The sequence below is a fragment of the Eubalaena glacialis genome, chromosome 8 (genome assembly GCF_028564815.1).
Source record: "Eubalaena glacialis isolate mEubGla1 chromosome 8, mEubGla1.1.hap2.+ XY, whole genome shotgun sequence".
Classification (NCBI taxonomy): domain Eukaryota; kingdom Metazoa; phylum Chordata; class Mammalia; order Artiodactyla; family Balaenidae; genus Eubalaena; species Eubalaena glacialis.
In genome coordinates this window covers 63,129,001-63,156,327 of record NC_083723.1, presented here as the reverse complement: position 1 = coordinate 63,156,327, position 27,327 = coordinate 63,129,001, and the positions used below count along the sequence as shown (strand labels likewise).

The 27,327-nt window shown below is 34.6% G+C and overlaps 1 protein-coding gene across 1 annotated transcript in view; it reads right to left on the bottom strand.

The window, feature by feature from the left end:
• Positions 1–1,909: 1,909 nt before the first annotated feature.
• THSD7A (thrombospondin type 1 domain containing 7A) overlaps positions 1,910–27,327 on the bottom strand; it is a 743,356-nt gene continuing 717,938 nt past the window's right edge. The window contains exons 23-31 of the mRNA XM_061198529.1: positions 26,074–26,191; positions 25,681–25,826; positions 25,088–25,262; positions 17,643–17,816; positions 13,685–13,780; positions 10,778–10,860; positions 10,219–10,429; positions 7,654–7,741; positions 1,910–6,947 (exon numbers count right to left, since the gene is read on the bottom strand). Coding sequence (XP_061054512.1) covers positions 6,863–6,947; positions 7,654–7,741; positions 10,219–10,429; positions 10,778–10,860; positions 13,685–13,780; positions 17,643–17,816; positions 25,088–25,262; positions 25,681–25,826; positions 26,074–26,191 — 1,176 coding nt within the window. The 3' untranslated portion in view covers positions 1,910–6,862. The remainder of the gene's footprint in view (positions 6,948–7,653; positions 7,742–10,218; positions 10,430–10,777; positions 10,861–13,684; positions 13,781–17,642; positions 17,817–25,087; positions 25,263–25,680; positions 25,827–26,073; positions 26,192–27,327) is intronic.

Below are 27,327 nucleotides of genomic sequence, written 5' to 3'. Positions count from 1 at the left end.
AGTGGCAGGGGCCCTTGTAAGAGCATCTCTGCCTGGGATAGAAAACTAGATTGTGGAGAAATAAAATTCAGAAAGTTTTCTTTACCAAAAAATTTAAATTTAATTGATGGCCTAAAATTAACAACCACTTTGGTATCACCAAAATTGCCATTTAAAAATGGTGTGTAATAGAGGACCAAATCCAACTAGCCAACACATACAGGAAAAGATAAAAGTTGCTCAAATTTGCTAGTCAACAAGGAAATGAAAACAATGAGAGGGATTGATGTTTTGTTTTAGCCTGGACTGAGTGTTTTTCATAACTCAAATTGTGACCAAAGAGCTATGGGATTTGCATTAGGGTTGCCAAGGGGAGGACAAAGGACATTTTAGTGTGCTTGAAACAGTAATAGGAAAAGAAATGAAGCTGTTTTCTAATTGTATCTACTAAATTTAGCCCGTTTCTCTCTCTCTGTTCTCCTTTTCTACCCCTTTCCCCATCATATTCAGATTATATGATCAAGGAGAAAAATATGGCCAGATACATATCAGATTGTTGACTTGAGTCACCTTGGCAGGGAGATGCTATGGAGGAATGTGGAAAGGGGGAGGGGGAGTGATCTGAAGAAAAAAAGACTGCAACATCAGAAAGTCTGATTGCATGTAAGCATTTTTGTATGTACATAGTTTTCAGAGTAATTGACACCGACAAGACCTGTAAATTGTAGTGTGTGTTGGCTTTTCTTTGGAGTATGTTCAGAGTTTAATGAAAGGAATCACTAGGGACTCAGACCAGCAAAATGTAGACCAGTTGTGTTCATATTTCTGTTTGCAGGACATAGATTAGAGATGCAAAATAAAAAATGAAGTTAGTAATTGACTATGAATGTCCAGATACATATAAAGAAATATGTGGGTTATTTAAAAAATTTTTGTCTAGATTGAGCTGTAATGAACAATACAGAAAATAAGGAGACTGCAGATCACAGGTTTTTCAACAAGCGTTTGAGGCTAGCTGTATATTTTGAGTGGTTCATATACTGTGTTTAACAGGTTCCTTGCTCATTAGTTATATTTTAGCAAACAGCGATTTCAGAAAATGTTTTAGTTGCAAGCTACCCTAGCAGTAATTTATCTAATTTGTGCATCTCTTCCTGAATTTGTTAATGTGTGAATCTTAATTTTGGGAATGAAGGGGATCTTTATTTGTTAATGTGTGAGCTTCTGCCTTGTTTTTTAGGATTGGTCTTTTACTGGTAGACATAGGGAAAATGGACAGGGAGAGGCTCGCCTTCTGACTGAGGGGGAAAGAAGAGCTGCACCGTATTCTAGAGTATCTTATGATCCTCTGCTATTTAGTCTTTTTTAATTTACTGGAAACCAAGAGTTCCGTTGTCCAGGATGATTAATCTGTGGCCTCTGCAGACTTTTAAAGTAAAGGTTTGCATCTCTCAAACTTTCTAAATTGGAATTGTTAAAAAAAAAAAAAAAAAAAAAGACCCAGGAAAGCGCAGTACAGTAGTAAAAAGATTTGGTTTTCCACTGAAAAAAAATTTAACCCACATTTGAGCAGCAAATGGTACAAATTAAAACACAGATACACATGAGTAGAATGAAAATGATTTCCGTGTTTATGTTTATCACCAACATAGTTATTTACAAATAACCCATATGAAAATGTAAAAAAGCATATTACATCTTCACATGCCATCTATATTAACTGAATAAAGCTTAGTGACATTATTTGCAAATCTGTAGTTAATTGTACATAGACATTTTGTGCGTTAAAAAAGAAATGTACATAATTTAAAATAAATTACATTACACAATTTACAAAGTAATATTAACAAAAACTTCTTAGACAGCTGCCTCCTTACTTAAACAAAATATTAATAAATACTCAGGTAATTAAATTAACCAAAAAACATATTTAGGGGATTATAATTTATAGAAAGACATTGCAAATTTAATAAAGTTATATTTTACAATGACATACTGATCGCTTCAAATCTTTGTACTAGAAATAGGCAGGAAAAAGTATCAGGAAGGAAATCTTAATGTTTCCTTTGAAAAAATAAACATAAATAGAGTCCTGAAAAATAGCTGGGAAAAGCTCACTGAGGTTTCAAAGTAGGTAATCTAGAAACTATTGTTTAAAAAAAAATCTACAAAACACAAGACTGACACCCAGTGATAGTTTAAATAGACTAGAGGTTTTCGATCACTGGAAACATGACTCTCACAAGCTAAATGTCTTCATATAACTGCCATTTTAAGATCTGCCTTGGTAGAGGCACGAAAACATAAAACTACAAAATTAACTCTATCCATTTAGCATTTGTTTTACTCATTTCATAATGTAGACATAAACATTTTTCAGTTTCCCTGCTAGATACAGAATTACATCACACTGGAAAACATCCTTTTTATAAAGAGTCATGTCTGCTGGGCCCACACTCCAGTTTCAGACGCCTGAAATCCTGCTCTGCACTCCCAGCCACCTGAGGGCAGGACCAGAAGAGACAGGCAGAAGTTTCAGTTCTCACATCTTAATTAGACCCAGGAAAGATCACTGACGTGATTCCTCACAGATTTGTTCATGGACTGCTCTCCTTTCAATGCCCTCAAGCTTCGAGTGGAAATAGAACAAGAAACATATTTGAATTTGGTAATATTTTTACAAATAGTGAGACCCTGGATCATTTGGGAAGCCTGATTCTTGCAAATCTGTTCAAACCTTGATTCAGGCTAAGAATAGGCTCTTCTTTCTGTAAGTTTTGAAAGGTGCAGGCCTCCCTCGCTGTCTTGTAGGCTAGCACGTGGACAAAGGCACGAGGGGAAGATTGGTGAAGGGGGATAGTACTGGGTAGGACTAAATCTAAGGTAGGAATTGACATTTTTACAGAAAACGTCTATTTTTTTTTTTTTTTTGGCATGTCCTCCACAGCTTTTCTTTTTCACTCATGTCTTTGACCAGTACATTCTGTTTAAATCAACCTGTTCACACTCTAAATGACACTTTGACTCCAATAGGAAAGACATATAGGTATTCACCGCTTTTTTTTCGTATTAAAAATGTAGGCATGTTTAGCAGAAGGTGGTTCTGAGGGAAGCAGACAAGATTAATTGTTGATAAGAGAGCAGAGTAGACAGAGACCAGGCACTGAACATCATCATAAAGGAGAAGGATATACAGGGAGTTAGAGGAGGTTAAAAAAAAATTGAGAGGTATTACTTGCCACTATGACCACTGCCACCTGCCTGAGGGTAGAGGAGCCATATAGCCAAAGCCTGCCAGCATGGCCCGAGACATGGACATTACATAAGGAAAAATACTAACCATGTTGAACACTAAATCTAGAGTGAAGGGTGATGTGTGTGTCATTTTCACTCATTAAGCATTTTTCCTTGTTTTGAATGTCTTAGATATATATGTAAACAAAAGCCATTACTAATATTTTACAGTGCCTAGCAGAGTGTCTTACATGTGATAATTCAATAAATATTTGTCTTGTTATAGGTACTTGTGCTTTGTTATAATTAAAAACATGCTTTTATGCACTCCTTTTAAAATTAGCTTTAAGCTACACCAGAGTCCTCAAAAAGGCTTTGAAATAAGGATTGTGGTCAATTTCCTAGATTAGATATTGATGAATGAGCAAACCACCCTCTTTCAAGAGAGATCAGTTATGCTACTTCTATGTCGTTTAAATGGAAACAGTCCAACAAGATAGCATATAATACTGTGTCAATATTTTTCATTTCTTTTTTTTAAAACCAAGCAAACCTTCATACTTATAGAACAGTAATTCTTAATCTTTGTGGGCTCACAGACCATTTTGGTAAGGCAAAAGTGTCAATAGACAAGTTACTACTATATTGCCCTCCTGAATTCTTAGAATGAACAGGAGGAATAAGGTTTTGATGAAATTCCAGTAAAGTACTTAACTCATTATTGACTCATGCCAGGAACAAAAATAAGGCCATTTTCATGTTATAAACATGAATATAGTAACCTTCATTTGTCCAAAATAGTCAGCTAGCTACATTCTCCTCTTTGTACCTTTCTAACAATAGGCCATCCAGTATTTATCCTAACGATGAACTTCCAGTATGCTGCCTAGTGTTAGATCACATTGAACCTAGTTTCCTTCATATCTGTAAAAGGTAATCAATTTATGAATAAAATCATCTTGTATTTTCATGACATTTTATAATGTTGATCTATTCATTTAATTTTAACAATACAGATAGGATGATACTGATCCGCTTTCTGAATTAATGACTTTTAAATGATCGTAAGTATAGCATTAGTAGCAACAATATTTTATTCTAGTCAACAATTTCAAGGGTATTGGGTATGGCACGCATTTCATAAGACTGTCAGCGAAACTCTTCAAGTAACTGCAACGGACTATTTCTCAACCATTTTGGACAAATGGAGTTCATTTTATTCAAAGAGATCAACTTGAGGATTATCTGGAAGACCCCTGAGTACATATATTGACAATCACAGTTTTAGGGTGACAATATTATTTTTGTCTTCCTCTTTAATAAGACGAAATGGAATTTGTTTTTATGCTTTTCCTTGTTTAAATCCTTGGTTTAAGGTAAAATTCTCATTTTCCTGACATCCTGTTTGCTTAGAAATGATTTACATGTTGCTTAATACAGTGAATATTGAATAAGGAATTAGTGCTTACCACATTTAATGCTTATCGAAATATGTAGAAATCTGTTTTTTATTTGAGGGACGACATTCCAATCTATCTTTTGTAATCTTTGCAAATACTCTAGCAAACAGTAGGGGGAGTTCAAACTCTAGTATGAAGGTAAGATACCTTCTAGTCCAAACCACTTGTATAGCAACACAGCTACGTTTAAGATAGAATAGCTTGTGATGCTATTTTTTAAAGACCTGAAAACGTAACGTCCTTCCATCTCCCAAAGGTTGTCGCAATAAATGTTGCCTGAAAAATGGTATCGCTTTTTAATGGCACCTTTTGAATTTTCCTTTCATACGAAAGAAACCAGCCGAGTTAGATATCATTTTACTGTGCCATTCCCAGGGCTACATCTGTGAAAAATATAGCTACTTCCAATACAGTGATAAGTTGAATGACTGTTTTTCATTTTTGAAATTAAACACTGATCGCAGTCTGAGGGTAAATGAATGAAAGCTCAAGGTGACACAATGGAGAGTGAGTTAGCCCTGAAAAAGCTTCTAGACCAGGGACCAGCAAACCACAACAAATGTGGCCTGCTGACTTCTTTTAAAGGAAGTTTTATTGGAAAACATCCATGCTCATTCTTTTATGTACTGTACTGTGTATTGTCTATGGCTGCGTTCTCACAACAGCAGAATGGAGAAGTTGCAACATAGACCTGGCTGAAAATCTTTACCATCTCACCTTTTACAGAAAAAAGTGTGCCACCCTTGGTCTAGATATTTAATGAAGCCCTGGACAAAATATTTATTCTTCTCTTTTAAAAATTCTAGTTTTTGATATCATACATTAAAAAGACTCGCTTCAAATTTTACCGGTGAGAAAGACAAAACAATGGATTTTGAAATACGTTCCATCTGAAACTAGGAAAACAAATCAGGGAGAAAGAAAAAATCAACACACAATTTTGATTTCTTTTCGTTACAAAAACCACGAACGCATTATTTTTTCTGTCTGCTCAAAATTAAAAAGACAACCAGCTCCTTTTTTTCTTTTCTTTTCTTTTTTTAACAAAGATAACAAGTATAAACATCTAGTCATAAACAGCCTTCAAAGTACAATTAAAAGCCAACTAGAGGGATCCATCTTTTGGAGGGTTAGTGAGTTCGGGACTTAAACACTTAAATTACTGCCATGTTGTTGATTTCACAATGGCTGCAGTGATGAGGAAGAGTGTGTGCAGCAGATGTAATAGCTAATTCCATCCTGTCGCCATCCCAACTGAACTTTACTCTCTTTAGGACACAAGAACTTGTAAATGTCTCCATGACACTCTGAGCACACATGTCGTCTTCATCCCATATGAAAAGAGGCAGTTTCTATGGCAATACTGGTTAAGTGCCTATCATGCTGCACTAATATAGTGCAAAAATGTGCCTTCCATATAGCAAAAAAGATGCAGGCAACCAGTTTGAAAATTAGAGAAAGTAGAAACATACTGTATTAACACAAGCAAATTAGTTTTCCAGACAATAACCGCTATAAAATACTGAACTTGAGGACTCTTCTAAGGTACTAGTACCTGTCCAGCATTTGTAGTTTGGAGAGAGACAAGAATTAAGTCTTATAAAAGGGTCTTTGCCTCTGAAATGCAGGTCAATGAAACTATCATCAATCAACAGGATGCTGAATTTATTCAGTGGGTTTTCTGCTCAGTTTAGAGTTTATCTTTATTCACCATTAAAATTGCTTATTAACAAGTACATAATCTGACATAATGTGTATCATCAATTGAGTATACATGTTGTTATGTTTGACTATAGTAGCGTAGAGATCTTGGTATAAACTCTTCATGCGAAAATGTTACTATGGTTAACTGCAGACAGAGGCTTGCATCAGGCATCCTAACTGGCCAATCCCACCACCGTATTTTAGAGATGAAAGTGAATTATCAGTTGGTAGATTTCAGAAAGATCACATAAAACTCTCAGAATGCAGCATGTATTCAACTAAATCTCCTAGAATTCTCAAGGCTGATGGTTTCTAAGTGGTACTGTCTTGATATCTCCATTGGCACCTGATTTTCACTCTTAATGATGATCTTTTAAGAAGTTACAATGTATTTTAATCCATATAGTTTGAATAGCTTTGTGGCCTCTGGATATCTACAGCAAAGGTAGAAAGCTGAGACTGGTTGTTGCAGGATAAGTTATGGTTTACATGTCTGCATCTCCATCATAGGCTAAGGTTAAAGGTTTCAGTCGGTTGTTTTGCCTTCTTTGGGGTTTCTTTGGCTTTTTGCTGTAAAGAAAAAAAAAAATCATTAAAATTGGGAGAAAGAAAATCAATATTCAATTGCAATTTTAATTGTTTTAAATGAAAAAACTGGAAACATTGATAAACCTAAATTGCTTAATTGCCTACACTGCCTAAATTCAACCTTAAAATTTGATTTTCTGGTTTTTTAATTTCTCTGTTTTATGCTCTGAATAAACTTGAAATAGAAACCTTCAAATATTTTATTATCCTGTAAAAGATGAATTGTTTAAATGGAATTCCTCTAGTACTAACAATGGAAATAATGTTATAGTATAATCATTTATATTTGTCCATAAACTTTTATAAATAACACAATTTATACTTAATACATGTTTTAAAAGATAGTTGAATTGGGTATTACCATAATATCTTCCTCAGCAGTAATTCAATATAAAAATCTACAGTTCATCATAAGTATACAAAGTAATATTTGCTTATAGAACCAAGGAGAACATACTTGAGAAGATGACCTGGGGCAGCTCTGGCTCATCTTCAGAAATTAAATGGCTCAGATTTGGTAGTTTTTAGACTATCTAAGACTAAAGCCATGCTTATTCAGAAATTCAGATGAACACTAATGTGGAATACTTATTTGAGACATTAGATTGCTGTTCCTGGTTATGGCCGGTTGAAAGTGTTTCCTTTGAAATAGAGATCCCCTTAGATTTTGAAATATTTAAACACTCACCAAGCTAGATAGATCATGGAGACAATGAAGATGAGTAACACAAATGCCCCAGCTGCTACACCGTAAACCCAGGTCTTTAGTCTCCCATCTAAGAAGAATGGATATTAGTCATTAATTTACATTAGTCTGGTATATATATGACAGTCTTTAACTACAACCAATGACCAGTCACATATGACCAAATCCTTTCAAAACTCAAAATGAATTATTGCTTAGGCATAATTAATGATTAATGCAAAGCTGCTATAGTGAGTTAGATGGTCCTTCATTAAAGATAAATTATCAATGAAAATTGAATTGAAAAGCAATGAAGTTTGAATTCAAGTTCAGATTTCAAGTTAACAGGTCTAAATTTCTGCTGCTTCTTATCTGAATTTTATTTTAAACCCAATATATGTGTAATGCTAATATAAACATTTTCTTCTGATTTTCATTCTATCTTTAGAATGGCAGTTGTGAGAAGAGAAGAAAAAATAATGCAATTTCGAGAAAGTCCTACAACTTTGAGTTAATGCTGACAGGTATCTCAATGTAAACTTTGTCATTTAAATATTTTTTCCAGATGAATTGATAGTAAATATATTTAACATTTTTGGAATTAATAATCCTTTATCTAGTTTATACTTAGAGCGTGCTTTAAAACTGATTTGACAATATCATTTGTAAAAACAGCCAAGTTTGATTAACATATAAAAGGATCTCTAAGTAAATTTTTCTACCTTTTCTATTGTATGGAATCAGGACAGGAATTTTTCTTTTTTTCCAGTTTTATGACAAGAACTTTTAAAATTTGGTTTTCTGGTCTCATTCTCTTTGAACTTCTCAGTTTTATATTCTGGATAAACTTCAAACAAGTGATACTATTAATGACTTTGCCTAACTTAACTTGATCCTCACACCAACATATATTTTCTGTTGCACACATACAGCTAAACATATGATTTTAGAATTAAAATTATAGATTGGGCAAACTGACCCCACAGATACTCTGGTTTATCCAATATTTGGAAGGCATCAAAAGCAAATTAGTACTATGAACTTTTTTTTTTTTTTTGCCTAGAGCTGGATCAATTAGGGGTTCACTTGCTGGAAATAAACTAAGTTAATATTCTAAATACCCTTTTTTTTTTTCCCTCTCAATTCTAAAGATTTAAAAAATTTGAGTCTGGGTTCAAAATCGAAAGAGCTCTATTGGGTTTATTTGCCCTGAGAGAAATTCAACAAATATTTTTGGGTTTTTCATAAACCAAGAGCAAGGTCTAATTGTATGTTTTTAGAACATGTACCTTTTTAATATATTAGAATGTTCACTTTAGGAAAACTATATATTAAATGAAAAATGACAATAATAATATTCTCTCTTTAAAAATCAGTCTTGATGTGAGGAGATCTGCTTGGATTTTTGGTCAGGGTAAGACTGCAAATGGCCATTTGCTGGTCCGCTGTCCTGGACACTGAGAGGAAGAGTTTCCCATGCTTACAGAAACAGGTCAGCTTTACAAAATAAATTTTATTTTCAGCTCAAAACCTAATCAAGGCAGGGATGATGTGGTTAAATATGAATCACCCAAATATTGAACATACTTAAAAAAAGATTCCCAATAGTGATTCACCAGTAAGGGAAAGTGTTTTGACTAAATGCATTAAAAACAGAGATGTGCTGGCTATGCAAATTGCTTCCTTCCTTTCTCATGTTTCTAACAGAGTCAGGAAGTAGTTTATGCCTGGCTTTGCCTGGAGATTTCCTTCGGTCATGAACTAGTCTTCCCTCTAGGGTGTGAGAAAAGTGTCATGATCTTAGTTACCATATAGCTCTTGTAGCACATTTTTAAGCACCAGCTTAGTTCTAGGGCTAAGCATATGGTTGAATCAACTGAAGAGAGAAAATGTGCAGAGTAAGGATAGCATCTGATGAGGCTTCAAGCTTTTGTCTGTATGGGCTTCAAGTCCATTACTAGATACATTACGAGCTGTCTGTTGAATATGACAGGGGTCCGGTCAGTCTCCAAGTTTAGATTGTCCCATCTAGACAGGAAGGCTCCATCCCTGCCCCCGTTAATCTGGTGCTAGTATAGATTCTGAGTATTTGAGTGTGCCAACTCTAAGGGTTGGTAGAAATTGGTCTGGCTGCCAAGTATCTCCTGCATTGCTGATCTTCAAATATTTAACACTCTGTGGTGAAATGAAAAAATTCTTTAATGTCTTTATAGTTTTATTTGTTCGAGTTCTGAATGACAACACTTTTCCCCTAATATTTTCATTGTTAGATTTCTTTGTTCAATGTGAAAATAATTATACTTCTAAGTTTAGGACTGAAATTAAAATAAATAATATCAATCCTAAAATTTTTCTCAGAAGAAAGTAATTTCATTTTTCTGAATTTTCAGCATGAGAGCTTTTTTCGTAATAGTAGAAAATTATAATAATATATGGCAGTATCAACATAAATGACTATACATAAAATAATTAACTCATATGAAAATGCTTGCTCATTTTTTTAATCCTTTGGCATTGGTTAAATATATAGCTAAAGAACTCTACATCAACGCTGTCTAGTCACTTCACCTGGCCCAAATGGCTGTAGAAACCAGGTCCTTCCCCGTCCTGCTGGGTTACTGGAGGGTTGGGTTGGATGTACTGCCCGACTGGTTTTCACATCTCCTCTTTTGTCCTCCACGGTGGGTATTACCACCACGGGGATAAGTGTGCATTGCTCAAGTGTACCATTGGAAGACATGACTTCAGTGTACCCTTCTTCACAACTGCATATCCTTGTCTGCAGGAGAACAAGACTTATACTATACATGCAAGGTGATCTTTTTAAGCATAACAGACCTGACTTGAAGAGCAGGCTTTAAAGAAATATTGTTCTGGGAATTTACTTCATGTAAGTTCTGTCATAACTACGTAAAAAAGAACATACTTTTTGTCCCTTTACAAACTTATTCTAACAGTAGAAGCAAGTGCATTCAGAATTGTTTATAATGATAAAAGGAGAGGTCCCAAAATAGAATTTTTATGCCTCAAGACATGCTTTTTTGGGGTGGGGGAATGGATTGTACCAGAGGCAGTGGGGTGACAAATGATGAAGCTGGCTTGCCTACTCTAATGAATTCACACATACCTCGCTACAGTACGAGTGGGGTTGACTACACGGTGGATTACAAGACCTGTCAGCATCAGGCTGGCGCACCACCAAGCAGCCCCCTGCAGAACAGAAAATCATATTTTGACAAGTAGCATCTCTTGCAATGATTAAAAATACATCATTGTTGTAGACTTGTCTTTGAATCCTGAACCACCTTGGGAATCCCACAGACTTTTCTGAGGGCAGCTGACTGAAATATTTGGTTGACCTTGAGCACTTTATTTAGGATCTTGAGGCTCTTCTTATTCAGAGGAGACAGCGTAGTACCTGCCACTCAGCAGGTGCTCAATAAGCACCTGTTGAATGGATGATTTTATAGTTGCTACTTTGAAAACACTAATTGCCTGCAAGCTATTTATCATAGTTTCTGAGTCCAAGTCCAGCACTAAAAAGCAGATTTAATATTCTTTTAAAATTCTTTCTTGGTTATTCAAATAAATAGTTTTCATGTTAAGATGTCCCTTTGATTCATGTGACTATCTTGTATATGTATTTTTTATAATACATGTTTGTTTTTGAGAAAATCACTAATTCAGGATATTTTTTGGGTATAAGAAAACAAAGGCAGCTACTAAGTGTATGTTTGCACTATTGTTTTAACTTGACATTGCAGTTCTCTGTTTAGTCCTCTTCTTTCTTCCTTCAAGTACAGTACCAGGTGTGCCGAAGTTGTTGTTATAATGAAGTTTCAAGACAAGAATAGATGTCATAAAGAAACAGTATTGGTGGCATGGAAAGAACTGATAGTTTCAAACCATACTTGTTCAACTTAGAATTTTAGCAAAGCAAAATTTTTCCTTTATTTGTGGAATTGATGATCCTCTGGAATCTAATCAAAGGTGCCTATTAATTCCTTGCCTTATCTCTCTATATTATAAACAAAATATTCACAGAAAAATTGTTATGGAAAAGCAGTTAGTCATTGCAAGGCAGTTGCAGTTACATGGCCATATTGAAGTTATCATCATTAAACATATGAAGACAAAGTAAAACAGCATCTTGAGTTTCTTATAAGGACAAATATTCATAAAATTAAAGCAATCAAGGTAGATAATATACTTTACATGCTTGTCTATTTCTCATAAAGAATCTCATCTCTCCTAAAAGATGGAAGAAGAATGCATACAGAGTTTATCACAAATCATTTACACATTTTTTTGGGGGGGGTATAAAACAGCATTAGAAGGGAATAAATACATGGTATACTTATATGGAAAAGAAATTGAAAATATGATTTCTACAGGTAAGTCTTTTAAAATTTGACTTACCTTTGCATTGGGGAATAGCCCCAATTTCAGTGTGAAAAGAGCTTTTAACACGTAGAAGAAAAGGCAGACAACTATTTTTTGCATCCGTATTTGGAAAAAAAAAAGAACACTGAAAACTAATAGGATCCTCTGGGGAAGCTGTAAAATTCCCTCTGAATAGTTTAAAGAAGAATGTAGACATTCATTTTCAGCACCTGAGTTGAGTGGACCACCTCTATAATGCCTTTGGGTTCAGAAAGCCTATGCGTCTCTTCCCAGAACTCTGTCTCCCTCTGTTGCCTCTGAGAGTGGTGTGCTTGGAACAGATTTTTCTTCCAGAAAATAACAGTGTGAGAGAGCAAAGGGTTTCTTGGTAGGTGTCTTTTCTTTGTTATAGATGTATCCACTGGGAGTTGCTATTAGCAAGTGTTTCTTAACACAGATTTCTCATGTATAAAATCTTATCTTCACAAGAATACAATCTGACATCCTGCTCTAGCTTTCATAAGGAGGAAATGAGTAATTAGGTTTCAATAAATACAGGTAATTTAAAATTCAGTATAAAAATTTATGCTTTCCAAAAAGCATATCGACCCCTGCCTCCTATCATCTTACTGTAGATATTACAGTGAAATTTATAAATGGACATTACTCAGAGGCAACAAAATGCACATTACTTTTTCTCCCTGCCGGAGGGTCAAAACAATGGCAGCAAGTCAGCAGGTCCCCCTGAACAGTTAACTGTCAATACTCAGGCTGCTGCTATGCTATGGAGATTCCTGTAGATGAGATCTCTACAAATACATTGTTTAAGAAGAGACATTAGATCTTTGGGTCCATGGGCTTGAGGCTGAGGTTCTGTTCTGACCCTGGTTTCTTTGTAGGAAATTTGCAGGGTGGTTCACTCCATCTCTGGAGCCAATTTTCTTCCCTCTTCAAAGGGTCTTTGGGATCCCTTGCATTTACTGGACTCAGATAAGGAAACTTCAGTAACTGTAGATTAGAGTAGTTCTTGGGGGTATATTTGGGTCAAAGGAAATTCAAAAAAAGTTCTTCATTTGGATTTCTTCTTTCAATGTACAATGATTTTTTTGACTTGGGACAGAGTAGGTAGATTGGCTACTCATATGCTCTGGGCTTGAGTTTTACCAATAGGTCTTCTATATTAATTAATAAAAAACTATAAATCATAGATTTCTGAATTTAAGCAAAATATATGGATTTGTGTAATCATATTCTCGTGGCAGTATTTTTGGACTGCATGTATATTGCCTTTAAGGCACAGAAACAGAGTCAACAAAATATTGACTTTCTTAGCACGTAAGAAGTTATTAATATATAAGATTTCTAGGAAAAACAATCTGAGAATTATTTACTTATAATCATTTATTAGAATTAGTATTTTAATTAAATTATAGCAGCAATGTCTAAAATGGCTGGGTGAGGGAGAATTTAATTGAAACATTAAACAGTAAAATATTTTGTCATTGGTCATCAGGTGCACAGCTCAGGTGTCCTGAACCCAACCACGTGTGGAATACTGAAAGAATATCTTTGTTTTCTTAATTATTTTCTTTAACCAATTACATGTGTGTTACAGGAAGACTTTCAAAGAACAAAGAAATGGGAGGTTTACCTGTTACATTTATACCATCTGATCTTTGACACCAGACTGTTCGGGAAGAGCCCTTCCAAGCACTAGCCATCCATTTATACTCGTAACACTGTCCATCTGCAGGAACACAATAAACATTAACAGAGGCATTCTGTAGGCCAGCGGAACAATCATGGAGATAGGGTATTCATAAAATATTTATAAACAATTGGAAAGGGATGAGAAGTCCATCCTGAATGATTCAAATGTCAAGTTATTATCCAGAAGTTGCCATATAAATGTTACAAAATTCCAGATACATACCTAAATTCCAACTAATCTTCCATGTCTGCTGTCATACTATCTAATGTGAACCTGGATTTTCAATTTAATTTTATGTTTACTTGAAGTATTATAAAATATCCAACATACAGACAAGGACAGAGAATAATTTAAAAAATATTCAATTACCCATCATTCAATTTTAACTAATATTACCATTTAGTCATATTTGCTTTAGGTTTTTTTTGCTGTTGATGAGTAAAAAAAGTAACAAATAAACTTGCTGTTCTATTATATTGCTTCCTGATCTGATCTCCCTCCTTGTTTCTCCAGCAATACCCAGTCTTCTGAAGTAGATACATGCATTTCTGTGACATGTTTTTAATTCTTTTAATATAAATAGAATGTAAGTATAAATATATACAACCTATAAATGATTTATATAATTATTTTTAGTTTTTTTTTTTTTTTTTTGGGTCTGTGTTGGGTCTTTGTTGCTGCATGTGGGCTTTCTCTAGTTGTGGTAAGCAGGGGCTACTCTTCGTTGCAGTGTGCGGGCTTCTCTTGTTGCAGAGCACAGGCTCTAGGCACGTGGGCTTCAGTAGTTGCAGAGCGTGGGCTCAGTAGTTGTGGCGCACAGGCTTAATTGCTCTGCAGCATGTGGGATCTTCCCGAACCAGGGGTCGAACCCATATCCCCTGCATTGACAGGCGGATTCTTAACCACCGTGCCACCAGGGAAGTCCTTTAGACAGTCTTAAAATTTAAAAAGTATCATACTGATACATATGATACATACATCTTTTTGAAACTTAATAGTCAATGTTATATGTAACATAAAATGTTATAAATGAAATATTTCTATGTGATGTTTTTAATGCAGACATAGTCAATTTATTTTAACTGCTACATAGAATTCCATGGTACTATCTACTACAATTTATTTAGCTATTTCCTCTATGGGTGGACTTTTAGGTTGTTTTCAACTTATGCTATTATAACAATGCCTCAGTGGTCAGTCTTGTGCAAGCCTCCTGGTGCTTCTTCAAGGTAAATATTTAGAAGGGAAATTTCTGGGTATCACTGTAGGGACAGCTGAAACTTTACTAAATACAGCTCATTCTTTTCTTTAAAAGGTGACAATTTATATACCCACCAGCACTGAATAAGAGTTACTATTACTCCAAACCCTCACAAACATTTATAAATTCCAGATTTAAATTTCTTGTCAGTCTTGCGGGTGTGGAAAGCTATCTTGTCATTTTTAACTTGTAGTCGATTACCAAAGCTATTAAACAGTGAGAAAAATATTTTGGGGCATTTAGATTTCCTCTTGTGAATTGCTTATGTATATCTTTTGGCTCCCCCCACCCCTTTTTTTTTACTGAAATCTATGCCTTTTCATATTGGGGTGTGGGAATTTTTTATTCTAGAATAACAATTCTCAAATTATGGTCCAGGGACCAGGGAAGGCTTTGACATTCTTTCAGAGTACGTGTGTGAGGATTTTCCCCTTTAACTACACACCTGAGTAAGTAAGGCTGGATTTTCTTCATATACATAAACTAAACTAAGATGGCAATAGACTGAATGCAGAAGCAGAGAAGAGAAGCCAGCTGTCTTCTGTTAAGCCAGATGTTAAGCCAGAGATTTGAAAAAATGTAAAACGAGACCATGCCTGTCATTAAAGTTATTTTCTTTTTGTTTTGGAAAATAGTTATTTTTCAGGAAATATTTATGGTAACAAATTGATTTATGATTGTTTTAAATAAATTATCAAATATTTTAAAACATCAGTTGTCATTTTTTAATATGAAAAATTTTGATATATATAACTCACAGAGAAAAGCAGTTTGGGGTACTCAGCAATTTTACAAGTATGAAATTGTCTTGGAATGCTGAAAAGATTTAGGATAGTTGTTCTAGACACTAATTCCTTAAAATTGACTTCACAAATATCTTCTAAGTCTGTGGCTTGTCCAGTAACTTTGTTTATGATCTATTTTACAGTGTAGAAGATTCAAATTTTGATTTAAAAGAATTTTTGTTTTTCATTTTAGTTTGTGATTTTGGTGTTGTATTGGGGAGATTTTCCTCACCTTTTTTTTCTACCCAACTTTGTTTTATTTCTTAAGATTTCACAATAAATGGGAGTTGTCTGTTTCTTTAAATTTTAGTAAAACTCATAATTAAAGCCATTTAGGTTTTAGTGTGTGTGCATGTGTGAGAATATTTGATAGACTTGTGTTTTTAATAGTTGCAGAATCTATGGTTTAGCTTCTCTATTACTCTTGATAAATAACATTCTAAACTGTTGTCAAGTTTTTACATTTATTAGCAAAATTTATTCATAGAATTATATTTTTAAACACTATTTTATTAGTAGTAGTAATTTTGTCCTTTTTTTTTCTTCATTGATTTTGCATGAGGTGGTCTATTTTGTTAGTTTGGTCAAAAAGCAAGCTATTGGTTTTGTTGATTATCTTGTTTATTTGTTTTCTATCTCATTGAATTTGTATTTATCAGTACTGTATACACTCTATTTCCCATTTTTTTAAAAATTGGGTTGAAAGTCTAGCTCTTATTAAACTTTTCTCCCTCCTATATAAGAATGTAAAGCTTCAAATTCCCTTCTAAGTACTTCTGTGCTGCATCCTGCATAACATTTGATATGTAATGCTCTAGAAATGTAGCTTTCAGTTTTCACTTCTGTGTGGGCATGGGGAGAATTTCTTTGCAATTGTTACTGATTCCTAATTTTACTTCATTGTCATTTCAGGGTAAACAATTCTTTTTCTTTTCTTGGGAATTATTTCATTTATTGTAACCTCTGACCTTTCTCTCCTTTACGTACCCAGGAATATGAAATGTTTTATCTGGTTGGTAAATTTGGGAAGACTTAACTAAGAAGGTGGATAATTCTATAATTCTTGGGTTAAGGCATCTAGCTCAATTGGCTTTCATTCTAAGCACTGTTCTCCAACATTCTAAGCTTTCTTCAACTTTTCAGTAATATAGATGTTATTTTGGCTCCTGTTTGCTAATATATGTCATACTCAATTGCTTCAGAACACAAGCAGGAATGAGAGGGTTGTTTGTTGAGCAAGACATTCTCCACTAGATAACAATTCTTTTTTTTTCATTTAGATTTCTTCTGTGTTCCCAAACTAGAACATTTTAATGCTCTGTGGTTCTTGTGAATGTCATCTATTGCTTATATTGGGTGCATGGCTCTATGTGTATGTACACATATACACACAGACATATAAAGATGTATTTTTATATATGCTGTATGTCAAATTCAGACTAATCCTTACCAATACTTAGATTTATCAATTTCCGAGAATATAGTAAAATATCTCATTTTGCTGTTGCTTTGTAATTTTTCTTTCTTTCTTTTGATTTAAATAAATTGAGGATGTTCTTAGATTCACACATCATCAGGGTTGCTACAGGTGTACAAATAACGTGCTCCTAATGATCTCAGCCTTCTTTAGCTCATAAAACTTGGAAATATTTTTACAATATTTCATTTATGAAGGGTGGCAAGACTTTTATTCTCTAAATATTTAGAATTCAGAATCATACCCTGAACTCAATTCTCAACTTTAAGTGATATCTTAGCAAATTTGCTTATTTAACAGAAAATTTTATATCTTATACTTTTGCTTATCAACAAAAAACTAAAATAAATAGATTTTATGAATGGTAGCACTCACCATCACATGATTTTGTTTCTAACATCTGCTCTGGGCACAGATGTTGATTCTCTAGCTCTTGTATAATCACCGCTCTGGAACGGACCTGTATTCCACCAAAACCTAGGTCCTCACCATTCACACAGGTCAGCTGACACAGGCTCCAGGAAGACCACTCCTTCAAATAACAGTCACCTGCAAAACACAGGTTTGTAGTTTATACCCATACCCATAAAGAATAGCCAGCCAGATAATCATTTTATGTTTAACCCGACTAAGCAATGTTTTTAGGTATGCCAGTCATTCATGATATTTGTAAGATTTGTATAAGTATTTAATATTTGCAAGTTTGTATGTGGTTTTGTAAGTTTGTATTAATAGTGTTATTTTCTGAGTGGATGTTACTGAGTATAGCATATGTGTTGCTTAATGATATCAAAGGTAAACTATGGTTTGAAGGAGCTTGTCCATCATGATTTCCCTTCTCTTAAGTGACAACAATACTTGATTAAAACCTGCTACTATCACTCTTGTCATTATCATCATAAAGGGGTTTATTAAGCACTTGGTACTTGTAAATATACATAGGACTTGTCTTCTAGGTGTTCAAAATTTCAAAGAGCTTGAAGTCCAAGGCTGAGAAAGCTGGTATTTATGCTTGGTTTCTGTTTCTTCCCAAAGTTGTGGAGGTGAGACAGCTAACCAAGCAGCTGCAGTAGTGGCAATAATGAACACAATTTCCTCTGATCTTCATCTTCAGTCAACTTCCTCCCTTTTTTTCAATTATTTATTGAAGAGTAATATACATGCAAAATGATGACACATCATAAATGCACAGATAGCTGAATTTTCACAGTCTGATTAAATACCCATGTAACCAACCTCCAAATCAAGCAACAGAGCATTCTCAGAATCTCAGAAACCCTCCTCATGTTATACATGGAATAGAACCATATGTACTTTTTTTAATGTCTGGTTTCTTTCACTCATTTATGTTTTGAGAACCATCACATATTTATGTTGCTCTAACTTGCTCATTTTTACTGCTGTGCTTTATTTATAAACATACCACTATTTACATTTCGATTCTACTATTGATGGGCATGTGGAGAGTTGTAAATTTTTCCTATTATGAATACTGCTGCTGTGAACATTTTAGTATGAGTCTTTTGGTGAACTTATATATGCATTTCTCTTTGGGTATATAACTAGAAAATAGTTACAGTTATATAGGAATTGTTGGGCCATAGTATATCGTGTTCATCTTCAACCATTTTCAGAACAGGGAAGATTTAATGAAATACACCTTTCTCGTATACTCATTCATTCTTCAGGACTGACTGCTTGGTGATACTGTTCAGAGGATGCAGTACATTTTGATAAACACAAATCCATAAGGGATTCTTATCACTTTAATTATTCCAGCCATATCACATGAATAATTTATATTGCCTTATATTATACTGAAGATGTCTAATGTTAGCACAAAGTTACCTGGAGATCTGATTAATGAAAAAACTTCTTGTGCCAGGATTAAGAAATCCTGGAAAGACATGAATTACTGACTGACAGATACATGTATAATACTAAAGTGGAGTGATCTTTTTACACCTTTACTATAGTGTGTCATTATTACTCTGTCTAATGTCATCCTAAAATGAAGAAAATTCTAGTAAGTTTTGGAAGTGCTAAGGAAAAAGAAACTAAGAAGAATTTTTAAGTAGTCAAAGAAAGTTTTATAAATATTTATATGCCCTAGGAAATGCTATTTTTGGCTTACTCAGTTTTTAGTTATGCAAGATAAACTATTAAAAATAAGCTAGAGAAACTCCTGTCAATATGAATGTAGTGTAACTTCACCTCAGTGACTGCAAACTACATGGAAGTAAAATATACCTTTTTACTAATAGGCTTTATCTCTGTGCTTGTATCACTTGACATAGTGTATTTTGACACAAAACTCAATACATCTTTTAATGGTAGTCTGTGGATTATATAATTATCACTCCAGAATAATCCATGTCAAGCTTCAAAGATTTAATGACAGCAAATAAGTGTGAGGCATTGACTTGTACTAAATATATTTTTATATTTTGACCATATAAAACATTGTAATAATAAAACTACACTCTGCCCTACCAAAGATATTAAGTGTCTGAGATGCATTTACTACTTCAGTATTCTACTCTTTAAAGCTTATTAGCTCACATGCTGCTAGCTTTCAAAACCCATCATTGGAGAAAACTAGCAAGAGAGGAATGGAAATGAATAGATTGTAATTTACAAGAGAAGACCAGCCTCCTCCTGGATTTGTAATTGCTTTAATTAAAATGGTGAATTGCCCTGTTCTATGCTACTATGGGATCTTGCAGTTTTTTTTCACATTCTTTACCGCAGATTTCTTTTTTTTTAAATTTTATTTTATATTGGAGTCTAGTTGATAAACAATGATGTGTTAGTTATAGGAATACAGCAAAGTATTCAGTTGTACCCATGCAAGTATCCATTCTTTTGCAAATTCTTTTCTCATTTAGGTTATTACAGAATATTGAGCCAAGTTCCCTATGCTATACAGTAGGTCCTTGTTGGTTATCTATAGTAGTGTGTACATGTCAATCCCAAACTCCCAATCTATCCCTCCCTGCCTTTCTCCCTGGTAACCATAAGTTCGTTCTCTAAGTCTGTGAGTGTTTCTGTTCTGTAAATAAGTTCATTAGTATCATTTTTTTTAGATTCTGCATATAAGTGATATCATATGATATTTCTCTTTCTCTGTCTGACTTACTTCACTTAGTATGATAATCTCTAGGTCCATCCATGTTGCTGCAAATGGCATTGTTTCATTCTTTTTAATGGCTGAGTAATATTCCATTGTATATATGTACCACATCTTCTTTATCTGTTCCTCTGTCGATGGACATTTAGTTTGCTTCCATGTCTTGGCTATTGTAAACAGCACTGCATTGAACATTGGGTGCATGTATCCTTTTGAACCACAGTTTACTCTGGATATATACCCAGGAGTGGGATTGCTGGGTCATATGGTAGCTCTATTCTTAGTTTTTTAAGGAACCTCCATACTGTTCTCCATAGTGGTTGTACCAATTTACAATCCCACCAACAGGAGGGTAGGAGGGTTCCCTTTTCTCCACACCCTCTCCAGCATTTATTGTTTGTAGATTTTTTGATGATGGCCATTCTGACTAGTGTGAGGTGACATCTCACTGGAGTTTTGATTTGCATTTCTCTAATACTTAACAATGTTGAGCATCTTTTCATGTGCCTTCTGGCCATCTGTAGGTCTTCTTTGGAGAAATGTCTATTTAGGTCTTCCACCCATTTTTTGATTCGGTTGCTTGTTTTTTTGATTTTGAGCTCCACGAGCTGTTTACTAAACTTTGGAGATTAATCCCCTGTCAGTCACATTGTTTGCAAATATTTTCTCCCATTCTGTGGGTTGTCTTTTCGTTTTGTTGATGGGTTCCTTTGCTGTGCAAAAGCCTCTAAGTTTATTTAGGTCCCATTTGTTTATTTTTGTTTTTATTTCCATTACTCTAGGAGATAGATCGAAAGAGATTTTGCTGTGATTTATCTCAGAGTGTTCTGCCTATGTTTTCCTCTAAGTTTTTAGTATTCTGTCTTACATTTAATTTTCTTAATTAATTTTATTACAGAATTAAGAAAATTCTTAATTTTCTTTTTTTGCAATATCTTTGTCTCGTTTTGGTAACAGGCTGATGGTGGCCTTGTAGAATGAGCTTGGGAGTGTTCCTTCCTCTGCAGTTTTTTTGGAAGGGTTTCAGAAGTGTAGGTTTAACTCTTCTCTAAATGTTTGATAGAATTGGCCTGTGAAGTCATCTGGTCCTGGATTGTTGTTTGTTGGAAGTTTTTTCATCACAGTTTCAATTTCAGTGCTTGTGATTGGTCTGTTCATATTTTCTATTTCTTCCTGGTTCAGTCTTGGGAGATTGTACCTTTCTAAGAATTTGTCCATTTCTTCCAGGTTGTCCATTGTATTGACATAGAGTTGCTTGTAGTAGTCTCTTATGATCCTTTATATTTCTGTGGTGTCCATTTAACTTCTTTTTCATTTCTAATTTTATTGATCTGAGTCTTTTCCCTTTTTTTCTTGATGAGTCTGGCTAACAGTTTATCAATTTTGTTTGTCTTCTCAAAGAACCGGCTTTTAGTTTTATTGATCTTTGCTATTGTTACCTTCATTTCTTTTTCATTTATTTCTGATCTGATCTTTATGATTTCTTTCCTTCTGCTACCTTTGGGTTTTTTTGTTCTTCTTTCTCTAATTGCTTTAGGTGTAAGGTTAGGTTATTCATTTGAGATTTTTCTTGTTTCCTGAGGTAAGACTGTATTGCTATAAACTTCCCTCTTAGAACTGCTTTTGCTGTCCCATAGGTTTTGGATCATTGTGTTTTCATTGTCATTTGTCTCTAGGTATTTTTTGATTTCTTCTTTGATTTCTTCAGTAATTCATTGGTTATTTAGTAACATACTGTTTAGCCTCCACATGTTTGTGTTTTTTAGTTTTTTTTCCTGTAATTGATTTCTAATCTCATAGCGTGTGGTCGGAAAATTTTCAATTTTCTTAAATTTACCAAGGCTTGATTTGTGACCCAAGATGTGGTCTATCCTGGAGAATGTTTCATGTTCACTTGAGAAGGAAGTGTATTCTGCTACTTTCAGATGGAATATCCTATAAATATCAATTAAGTCTATCTGGTCTAATGTGTCATTTAAGGCTTGTGTTTCCTTATCAATTTTCTGTCTGGATGATCTGTCCATTGGTCTAAGTGGGGTGTTAAAGTCCTCCACTATTATTTTGTTACTGTTGATTTCCCCTTTTATGGCTGTTAGCATTTGCCTTATATATTGAGGTGCTCCTATGTTGGGTGCATAAATATTTACAATTGTTATATCTTCTTGGATTGATCCCTTGATCATTATGTAGTGTCCTTCTTTGTCTCTTGTAATAGTCTTTATTTTAAAGTCTATTTTGTCTGATATGAGTATTGCTACTCCAGCTTTCTTTTCATTTCCATTTGCATGGAATATCTTTTTCCATCCCTTCACTTTCAGTCTGTATGTGTCCCTAGGTCTGAAGTGGTTTGGATTAAATGCTGTGACCAAAAGACAAAGACGGACTGAATGGATATAAAAACAAGACCCAAATATACGCTGTCTGTAGAGACCCAGCCATAAAAAGAACAAAATAATGCGATTTGCAGCAACATGGATAGACCTAGAGATTCGTCATACTGAGTGAAGTAAGTCAGAGAAAGACGAATATATGATATCGCTTATATGTGGAATCTAAAAAAATGGTACAAATGAACCTATTTACAAAACAGAAATAGAGTCACAGATGTAGAAAACAAACTTACAGTTACCCAGAGGGAAAGTGGGGGGGGATAAACTGGGACATTGGGATTGACATATACACACTACTATATATAAAATAGATAAGTAATACGAACCTACTGTGTAGCACAGGAACTCTACTCACTACTCTGTACTGACCTATATGGGAATAGAATCTAAAAAAGAGTGGATATATGTATATGTTTAACTGACTCACTTTGCTGTACAGCAGAAACTAGCAAAACATTGTAAATCAACTATACTCTAATAAAAATTAAAAAAAAAAATAAAGAGGAAAAAAAGCCAGTATGGCACTGGCACAAAAACAAAAATATTGATCAATGGAATAGGATAGAAAGCCCAGAAATAAACCCACGCACCTATGGTCAACTAATGTATGACAAAGGAGGCAAGGATATACATGGAGAAAAGACAGTCTCTTCAATAAGGTGCTGGGTAAACCGGACAGCTATGTGTAAATGAATGAAATTAGAACATTCTCAAATACCATACACAAAAATAAACTCAAAATGGATTAAATGTAAGACCAGACACTATAAAATGCGTAGAGGAGAACATAGGCAGAACACTATGACATAAATCACAGCAAGATCTTTTTGGATCTACCTCCTAGAGTAATGGAAATAAAAACAAAAATAAACAAATGGAACCTAATTAAACTTAGAAGCTTTTGCACAGCAAAGGAAGCCATCAACAAAACGAAAAGACAACCCACAGAGTGGGAGAAAATATTTGCAAACAATGTGACTGACAAGGTAATTCATCTCCACAATATATAAACAGCTCATGCAGCTCAATATCAAACAAACAAACAAATGAACACTGCCCCCCCCCAAAAAAAATAACAACACGGAATTAAAGAATGGGAAGAAGATTTAAATAAGACATTTCTCCAAAGAAGACATAAAGGTGGCCAAGAAGCACATGAAAAGATACTCCACATTGCTAATTATTAGAGAAATGCACATCAAAAGCACTCCTGGGCATATATCCAGAGAAAAACCATAATCCATAAAGATACATGCACCCCAATGTTCATTGCAGCACAAATATCATATGATATCACTTATATGTGGAATCTAAAAAAATGATACAAATGAAGTTATTTACAAAACAGACTCACAGACATCGAAAACAAATTTATGGTTATCAAAGGAAAAAGGTGAGGGGGAGGGATAAATTAGGAGTTTGGGATTAACATATACATAGTACCATATATAAAATAGATAATCAACAAGGACCTACTGTACAGCACAAGGAACTCTACTTATATTTTGTAATAATCTATATGGGAAAAGAATCTGAAAAAGACCATACACACACACACACACACACACACATCTGAATCACTATGCTGTACACCTGAAACTAACACAATATTGTCAATCAACTATACTCCAGTATAAAATGAAAATTAAAAAAGATAGGCAATTCACTTCCAATCTTGTTCTTTTCTAGCCCACCAATACACTGTTGCCCCCATATCTTTCTTAAGGCCATAGGGTCATGCTTGACACTGAGGTTATTTTGACCTTCTATCTACCCTAAAGTCCTCTGCATCAAGCCCAAATTCCTAATCATTAACTAATCACTTCCTGGTATTTATTTCTAAACTCCTTGATACACAATGTTTGCTTTCTACATTTTCCTGCTTGTACCTCTGTGTCCAACACTGAATCAGAATTTCTTTCATTCAAAATTTTCTTCCATAATACTATTTTTTCTCACTCTTGAATGGTAATTTATCTAGGGGTAGAATTTTAGGTTTCATACTCTCCCTGTCAAGCATGAGCCTAAGGCCTTAATTTCCATTCTTTGCAGAAGTTAAAACTTGAGGGGGGGTGAGTGTCAACAGAGGCCACGTAGGAGAACTGGACTTCACCCCCACCTGGCAGTAAGGAGGCAGTGCCCCCCTTCATCCACACTACAGTGTCTGGCTGTTGGCACAGATATTACTGAATGAGAAGACTGTTGACATCTCTTAACTTAGACTTATACATGCAACCCCTTCTCCACCCTGGTCCTGGTAAGGAATGGCCAAAGTACAAATTCTGTTTTGCTGTTGTTACCTGGGCAAGGCTGGGTGCAGGTTTCCTCAAGAACCACTTTTTTATTACCATCTATAATGGGTTCAATATCAGTACAGAATTCTTCATCCACCACCTTGCTGAAATCATCAGCTGACCCATCACTCACTACACAAGAAATATTCCTTGTTCTGGCCCCTTCGCCACACTGGGCATCCTGAAATGGAGGAAGAAATAACTAATTAGGAAAAAAAATAATTCATTAGTTAGCTCATCGCTTACAGTCATCTCTGCACCATTGGTTTTGATTTATGAGCAGTTAAAGGAGCATTTGAAACCCTAGGGAAGAAGTCCTATAGGGCATTAGCTATAAAGCATAGCACGAACAATTTATTTGTTTTCTAGCCAAAGACAGGCAAATAAATTTTCATTAAAATGAATCAGTCTCCAAATGGTTTTAAAATACAGGACAGGGAGTGCTTGTTATCGAAACTAATTAAACAGTTATGAAATGGCAAGGTACCTAAAATCTTTAACAGGAAACATGCTATCTGTAAGCTCTGAAAATATTTCTGAAACCAAGTCTCTCCAGATAAAGAATACACACTTCCATACAACTTCTTGAGATTGGTTACCTGCACTTGGCATGCAGACCACTGGCTGTATTGCCACCGATAACAGGGCTTCACTGGGCAAGGCTTAGACTGTTCCATCAGGGCAGGGCACGGTCTTCCATCACCCTGAAAGGGCTGGGTTACTGTTCTTCTTCGGATCATTTTTCCTTTAAGAAAAAAAAAGTGCAACCTCAGTGATACACTACAGTTGTGCAAGCATACATCTTATTGGGAGAAGGCATCAAAGACATTTCTCCCGAGATTAGAGGAACAAGTAAGGCTTAGATGTTTTGGAAAGAAAGATACCCGGATGCAACCTTTCTGCAGATTATCTGATATGACTTAAAGCAAGGGGGACATTTTATTTCATATTCCTTGACTATCAGTCTAATGCCAAATAAAGCACAAACAAACCTGTGAGGCCACATGTTTGAGAACACTCTGACCAAGGAGACCAGTCAGAAAGCTGACAGTTCACAGGACATTCCACCACGCAGGATGTGTTCATCTGCCAGTTCTTCTCCAGGCCAAGCTGAAAGGACAGAGGTAGATCTATTTATACTGACGGGAAGGCATGACCACAGTGCAGTGTTGATGGAAGGAGGAAGGAAGGGCAAGATTGGAGCGGAGAGGAGAGGAGAGGAGAGGAAGAATAAGCAAGATGTATAATAAAATAAAAAGACGTCTGCAAGACAAAGACCCAAACTGTTAACAATATAAAGTGGTTCAATCCAGGAGAGTGGGAGCAAAAGGAACAGGATGAATAGAGGAGCCCATTTACTAGTAGACTTATACATTGTTGAATTTTTTATATAAAAAATGAAAAAAGGAAGATTTAATCTCCAAATTAGTTGAATTTCCCTAAAGAAGGAATAAATAGGTATAAGCACAAATATTTTCTATTAGTTAAAAACCAGGAATATCATCAATATACAGATATATAATTGTATTTTGGGGATATTATTTATTTTTACATGTGCATGTCAAACAAAAAAGAGCGAGGTTAAAGACCAATTGCCACTCAAAACCAAAAATATAATGTACTAAAATAATATAATATAGTTTTAAAGTAAGCTACCTCTCTCAAAAGGAGGGGTGGGTCACTAGAATTTTTATTATGAATATTTTATATACATTTATTATTTTTTTAAAAAGATTTTCCCTTCTAAAACTGATCTCAGCTAACTGTGGTGTAATTGTTATTTTGGCATTAGTCTCTCATCAGATAATAATGGTGTGCATTTTATTGCATTAAGTAGCATTACTTATTTAAGTATTCTACCTTTAAAAAAGGATGAGATTTCAAACTCATCCACTGTATATTCAAACATTTAAAAAGTCAAAGGTACAAAATAGCATTGAAATAGAAAAATTAAGAGCTTGTTAGGAAAGTGCAATTTTTTAAATTAGTAATCCTTGGGGATTTTCAAGACCTTTTTTATTTCTGCATGAAAGTAAGTTTACAGTGTAATTTATAGAGCAGAAAAAGGCAAAAGAAAATTTTTCTGAAATGTTATGTTGCGGTTCAAGTAGAACTCTTGGCTCTAAGTTATGCACTGAGAGAGGATCAGATCGATGATTTATGTACCAGATCCCTCTGTAAACACTCTCATTATATTCTCCATCAGTAATACTTGACAAAGCTGAGTATTTGGTATGAAAACTTTT